The sequence below is a fragment of the Anomaloglossus baeobatrachus genome, chromosome 2 (genome assembly GCF_048569485.1).
Source record: "Anomaloglossus baeobatrachus isolate aAnoBae1 chromosome 2, aAnoBae1.hap1, whole genome shotgun sequence".
NCBI lineage: Eukaryota > Metazoa > Chordata > Amphibia > Anura > Aromobatidae > Anomaloglossus > Anomaloglossus baeobatrachus.
The window spans coordinates 651,912,839-651,920,281 of record NC_134354.1 but is presented as its reverse complement, the minus strand read 5'-3'; the positions used below and the strand labels follow the sequence as shown (position 1 = coordinate 651,920,281).

Here is a 7,443-nt window from a genome sequence, read left to right as displayed (position 1 = left end):
TTAAATCTATTTCAGTAAGCGTGTTCAATACTTGTACATGTTTTATTTCTCATTATTGCACATCACTAAATTTATGGACATCTGTGGATTGATTTCTTTAGATGTGTGGAATGGATGGATTGTTACTGACATCTGGTGAGAAATTCATGTCAATAGCACCTTTAGAAATATATTTACTTAGAAAATGGGCAACGTATTTTACCTGCTGTATTGACAGAGCTAAAGTCATAAGGCTCCAATACACATTACAATAATGTCGGCTGAACGTGCAGATATTGATGAATTCAGCTGATAATTTAATGCCTATGAGAGCCCTACACAGCTGATGTCGGGTGGAATAAGTATCTAAAATATCAGATTTTAGACTGCAGAGCCTTTTGTTCTCAGCAAGATAAGCTTCCACCAGAGGGGTTTTGCAGCAGCTCTCTCATAGGGATACACAGGAGTGTTTCCCTATGGAGGAACAGGTATCTAAAGTGGAGAGATATACAGTGTGTCCACCCATATCCTGTCCACCGCCATTAACTTGAGAACGGCGGCAGCTATAGGCATAGAAGTGATGTCTAGGGTTAGTAAAGTAGCCGTGCACTACACAATGAAACCACCTATAGCGTCACCTGGTGGAAAACAACGGAGTTAGCATTTTTATCTCAAAAACGGAACCAGAAAAAAGTGAATTACAAAGTTGCAGGGCATCATCAATTCAATACGAATCAACACCTTGCATACAGAAATGCTATGATATGAAACCCATGACCCCCCCAAAAGATTGAATGCTGGTCACGCATATGGCGCTCATTTAACTTTGATGCTCAAAGTGGCCACCGTCAGCTGCAATGCATATCTGGCCTCTGGACAGCATACTGTATCTTGCTGCACGTTGTGCAATATGGTAGGTGACACGTTTGCACAAGCATCTGTGATACGTCGTCGTAGGTCCTGCAATGTTAGTGGAGGGGTCGCATACACCTGCTGTTTGATGTGACCTCACAGAAAGAAGTCCAATGGGATCAGGTCAGATGAGCGTGGAGGCCAGTCCACGCAGCCACCATACCCAATGACTTGTAGGAAGGTCTCCATGAGGTATCGCTTCATGTCCGCAGCCTTGTGAGTTTTACACGTTCTGATTATAGCATTTCTGTATGCAAGGTGTCGATTCGTATTGAATTGATGATGCCCTACAACTTTGTACTTCACTTTTTTCTCTATCTCGTTCCATTTTCGAGATAAAAATGCTAACTCCGTTGTTTTCCACCAGGTGGCGCTATAGGTGGTTTCATTGCATAGCGCATGGATACTTTACTATACCTAGACACCACTTCTATGCCTATAGCTGTCGCAGATCTCAAGTTAATGGCGGTGGATAGGATATGGGTGGACACACTGTACACTATGGAATTTCTTATAGGCTGAATATAGATACCAGCATCACTATAAAGCCATCCATTCCCATTAGCTCGACAGGTATCTCACCTGATTCCCCTGTACACTGAGCTGTTGGCTCTGCATTAGGCTATGTTCAGTATTTTACATCAGCATTAGTAACCAACACCAGGAGTGGGTGAAAAAAGCAGAAGTGGTGCCCGTGTTTCCATTATACTTATCCGACGGTTCCACTCCTGGCTTTGGCTTACAAATACTGAATGTGTGGATCTGGCCTTAGATCATCTGGCTGCAGTTTATGTTCACACTGAAGAAAAGGTTGGAAATTTATTAGGGCAGATCCTTCTCTTTACCCCCTACAAATGAAGAAGGTGAAGGCGGGAGTCCCCCATCATCAACAGATCCTCGGATGATCCTGCTAAAAGCAATGGGTAGGGATGACTTCTGTCTAATATGGGAATTTTAGGAAGGGGAGGGAGGGGGAAAATTCACTATGCTCATGCTTCAAAATTGTGGCATATCTACTGCTCTGGACCAAATTCAGTATGACCTGGGTGAGCAGTCACCCGAAAGTCACAGGGGTTCACTATTAACTGACTTTTTGTTTTTCATCATACCCAACATAGCAAAATAAACCCCAAGCGATTTAGTAAGAATATTGGGGAAATGTAAAGCCTTTTACCACAATGACACAAATAAATAATTCTCCATCTCATTCTATACATTGAGGTCCTAGTCTTCAGTACAAACTCAATACAAGATGATTCCTGTGCTGAAGCCACAATCGGAAGCCATTGCTTGTGCCCCCTTAGATACCACACACGATCGTGTCTTTATTGTACTGAGCCATTTGGAGAATATATCAGTAATTTCCACATTTATGCCGTTTATAACTGAAATACTGGAAACAATATAAAACTTTTTCATACTGTATACAATGGAACACCAATAACAAAGGTTGAGCCGTTTAATGCCAGGCTATGCTTTTAGCGGAGGAGGCACTTTTATTGAAATTCTGTGGAGCTTTAGAGATTGCCTGGGACATCCAAGCCCGAGTGGGTGACAAGTTCTCCATCCCACAAAGCAAATGCTGGCACAACCGGGCCTCGGAAGTCTGCATTGAGAGTATGGACCAGAGATCCTTTCTCAGGGTCCACTAGGCTGAGTTTCGCACCGTCGTAGTCCACGAGGAGGCCCACTTTGCTTGGATGGCCAATGTTGGTAATGGGGATGATTTTCTTTACGACCATTCCGCACCATTTTTTATGGCTATATGCAAAGACCCATGAGCGGTTGCTTACACCAATGCATTCATCTCTGGACATGTCAGCATCTGCCACGCCGACACGGAACTCATTGGACTTCTTCACAGTCACCTCCCAGTAATGGCGGCCGCTCACGATTGGGGTGTCTCCAAGAACAACTGCCCATTCCCGGAAACGCTCCAGATTCTGAGGGACTTTGGAGGGCTCGAGGCCTAGAATACGATAGATCACCCCCGTGTCCTTCTTGAACAGGTCCAGGCTGCTGTGGGCGGTTTTCTCATCTAATTTAAATGAGATTTCTGCAGAAGAATAAACAAAACGGGAAAATCAGTTTTTAGTAATTATCGTACATCTTCTATTTCCACATAAAGCCGGCACCCAGCTAATCCGATAAACCTAAAGAGGTCGGCTCAGCTTGGTAAATGGGTAATAAAGGACCTTGGAAAACAAGCAACTAAGAACCTAGGAAAAGTCCTGAGAACACAGGGATGTTCATCTCCAGAATTTAAATTGCTTAGGTTTTAGTTTTTTGACAATTATAAAAGTTATTTCCATTTTTTATAGCATTTTGTGCCAGTTCTGTCATTTTTAGTTTGAGTTTGTGACACCGGGCCGGTCCCTACATTGTCATAGAATTAGCCACATTTTTAATATGTGAAAACTGTTGAAGGCTATGTGCGCACTAGAAAAGTGATTTTTCTCAAGAAAATTTATTGAGAAACTTCTGGGAGATGTAAATTACCGCACCTGCGGTAAAAAAACCACACCAAAACTGCGGGAAAAACGCATGCATTTTTCCCGCGATTTTGCCGCAGGTTGGTCCCTGCGGTTTTTTTATGCTGAACTGCAATAAATAATATAGATAATCGATAGATAGATAATGGATAGAAGGAAAGATGGATTGATGAATAGATAGATAATAGATAGATAGATGAGAAAGACCTATATAATGTCCCACCCCCCTGCATATTCTAAGCTGGCACCCTTTAGTGACTTTCATGTGGCACTAAAGGGTGCCTAGCCTTGTATTTAGCCATAAAATAAATAAATAATTTAAAAAAACCACGTGAGGTCCCCCCCATCTTTTGTAGCCAGCTAGGGTAAAGCAGACGGCTGCAGTTTGCAAACCACAGCTGGCAGCTTCACCTTGGCTGGCAATCCAAAACAGAGGGCACCCCACGCTGTTATTTTACATTAAATAAATAATTTAAAACAAAAAACGTGGGGTCCCCCCCAAATTGGATAACCAACCAAGGTAAAGCGGACAGCTGTGGTCTGGTATTCTCAGACTAGGGAGGTCCACTGTTATTGGACACTCCCCAGCCTAAAAATATAGGCCGCAGCCGCCCCAGAAGTGGCGCATCCATTAGACGTGCCAATCCTGGCGCTTCGCCCCAACTCATCCCGTTGCCCTGGTGCGTTGGCAAACGAGGTAATATATGGGGTTGATGCCAGATGTGTAATGTCACCTGGCATCAAGCCCAGGGGTTAGTGATGTCACGCATCTATCAGATACCCGACATCACCAACCCAGTCAGTAAGAAATAAAAAATAGACAAAAAAAATGTTTTATTTGAAAAAAACACTCCCCACATTCCCTCTTTCACCAATTTATTGAAAAGAACAATCAATTCCACGTCCGGCGTAATCCAATAAGGGGGGGGGGGGTCGCACGGTGATCCATACCAAAGTCACTGTCCCATTCAATGAAGAACAGAATGTTCCCCATTGGCTGGGAGAGCAATGCAGTGACCTGAGCTAACATCAATAGCCCAGGTCACTGCAGGGGATGACGAGCGCTGCCATCAGGAGGATAGATGAGATCATTACCTGCTGTGATCATCTCCTGTACTGCTGACGTCAGCGCTGTCACTGACTTTTATGCCCGCCGCGTTGTCAGCAGTATCGCGAGAGCCCGTGACGTCACCGCTAGTGACAGTCTCGGGACGCTCGCGACACGGGCATAGACAGCAGTGACCGTCGTGACGTCAGGAGATCGTCACAGCAGGTGATCTCTTCTCACCTCCTGACAGCAGCGCTCGGCATCCCCGCGGCTGCACGCACTGCTGTGTGTCAGTGTCTGCCTGCGCTGCAGCGTGACAAGCTGCTGACACTGCGGGCAGATACTGACACGCTGCAGTGCAGGCAGCGGCAGGGCTGGAGCGGGACACAGACTGCCCGGGCACCTGGAGGTCACACGGAAGTGCTTCTGTGCGGCATCCAGGGAGTGTGACGTGTGTATTTACTCTGCTCCGCTTCCTCTTCTGTCATAATGACATCACTTCCTGCAAAACCGCAGGCAGCGATGTACATTACCGCAGGTAAATCGTGGCCATACTGCGGCTATACCGCACATCATTTGCTACCTGCGGTATACCCCCGGTATTTCACAATTACATTACAGTGAATGGAGTGAAATACCGGGGGTATACCGCAGCTACCTGCGTAAAAGAAGTGACATGCACATTTTCTCAAGAAAATCTTCAGAAAGAATTTTCTTGAGAAAAAAAACGCAGTGTGCGCACAGCTATTTTTTTTTCACATAGGTTTTGCTGGGAAACGTCTGCAGAAAGATTTCAAACATTTCTCAAAAAATTTCCGCAGCAAAACCGCGGGTAAAAACGGCCTAGTGCACACATAGCCGAAGAGTCGCTCCAGAAAGGGGAGAAGGAATAAAACGTGGAGTCTCAGGTCAAAACAGAGGCCACACAACTGAAGACGCACCAGGAATACCAAGAAAGTTTGTTGTTTTTTTTTTTTTTAATTAGGTAGTTTGTGATTTTATTACTACATTTTTATATATATGTGGGCAAAAAAAAAAAATATGCAGGTGTGAACTCCAAGAAAAATTAAACAAAAAAAGCCAAAACAAAATCCTGTGTGTGACACTGTGAAAAAAACTCACCAAAAACTCGTCATGAGACCACAGGGTCAAAAGGGTCTAAAATCAGATTTTTCACCACAGGTAAAAATAAAATAAAAAAATATAATAATAATAATAATAATAATAATAATAATAAAAAAACAAAGCTGTACTCGCCCTCCTGTACCGCAGCTATACACCTCGTCCATAGCGCACATCACCGCTGCAGCCAATCACTGGTGTATAGCTGGGGCACAGGCGGGTGAGTACAGCTTTGTTTTGTTATTTTTAGGCTATGTTCACACTGGGCTTTTTTTAGCTGCAGATTTGCCTTGGTTTTATGCAAATCCATAATTAAAAGCTGCTTTTTACAGTCCCAGCAAAGTCTATGAGATTTCTGAAATCGCACGCACGCACGCACGCACAGCTGCAGATGTTTTCCTGACAGTTTTGTCAAATACCTGCGATTCTGCTGCAGATTTCAAAGAATGAGCATGTCAATTCTTTGCAGTGTTTTTGCAACATTTTTTGCATTGATAGAACCCAATTTGTAGAAAAACCGCACCAAAAACGCAGATGACTCAAAGGAGATTCCCTGCCACAAGATCAGGTTTTGGTCAGGAAAAAAATTACCAAAAAAACCCCTATGTGAACATAGCCTTATACTAGATGAACGTATGGGGTCAATAATATTACTGGAAAACCCCTGAGGACGACAGAATGGGGTGAGGGCTCCTCCCTGAATCCGCACGGAGGGCGCGGGCTACAGAGGGCTGGGGAGAAGCTCCTGCACAAACATCTGAAGGACGAAGCCACGGAACAAAAGCGGCTGGGGCCAGAACACAGGGGCAGAGAACACTGTATTTATGGCCTATACGAGGTCAGCGCTCTCTGAATGTCAGCGCTCCTGAGGGCGCGGGTCCCTGACCTCTGACCTGCAGGAATAGTGACGTCATCCTGTGTGCCGGACAAGGTCAGGAGAGGTCACTGACGTCCAATCTGCAGCCCCCGCTGACAGCCTATGGAGCGCGCTCTCACTGGCAGCTACTCTGTGTGGCATGCTGGGACTTGTAGTCCCATGTTGCCGTGTTTGGCGATGGTGATGTCACGCTCCTTCTGCTTCCACAGGCCTCGCTTCTCCTCACCTCTCCTGGAGCTGATGACGGCCTGATGGCCCTGGAGACCCGTCACACGGAGGCACCTCACGGCGCGGCTCCCTAAAATCATTACCCTCATGGGCGACGCCATCTTTGGATTAAGGCGGGCAGTGCTCCGTGTCACGTGATGGAGATTAATAAAGGAATGGTTCTCGTGGTTTGGAGGGGACCAGTCCACGTATCATGGGTGGTGGCTGTGGGCACCGATCTCCTCTGTATACACCACTGTGCACACTGTGGGCACCGATCTTCACTGTATACAGCTCTGTGCACACTGTGGGCACCGATCTCCTCTGTATACAGCTCTGTGCACACTGTGGGCACCGATCTCCTCTGTATACACCGCTGTGCACACTGTGGGCACCGATCTGCACTGTATACAGCTCTGTGGGCACCGATCTCCTCTGTATACACCACTGTGCACACTGTGGGCACCGATCTCCTCTGTATACAGCGCTGTGCACACTGTGGGCACCGATCTCCTCTGTATACACCGCTGTGCACACTGTGGGCACCGATCTGCACTGTATACAGCTCTGTGGGCACCGATCTCCTCTGTATACACCGCTGTTCACACTGTGGGCACCGATCTCCTCTGTATACAGCTCTGTGCACACTGTGGGCACCGATCTCCTCTGTATACAGCGCTGTGCACACTGTGAGCACCGATCTCCTCTGTATACAGCGCTGTGCACACTGTAGGCACCGATCTCCCCTATACAGCGTTGTGCACACTGTGAGCACCAATCTCCTCTGTATACAGCGCTGTGCACAC

At 46.1% G+C, this 7,443-nt stretch overlaps 1 protein-coding gene across 1 annotated transcript; it reads right to left on the bottom strand.

Moving 5' to 3' along the window:
• Positions 1–1,318: 1,318 nt before the first annotated feature.
• SPRYD4 (SPRY domain containing 4) lies at positions 1,319–6,806 on the bottom strand. The gene is made up of 2 exons (XM_075334440.1): positions 6,657–6,806; positions 1,319–2,947 (listed from the first exon to the last, which is right to left on the bottom strand). The coding sequence occupies exons 1-2, from the start codon at positions 6,757–6,759 to the stop codon at positions 2,409–2,411; spliced, it is 642 nt and encodes a 213-aa protein (XP_075190555.1). The 5' UTR covers positions 6,760–6,806; the 3' UTR covers positions 1,319–2,408.
• Between the last annotated feature and the right edge of the window lie 637 nt (positions 6,807–7,443).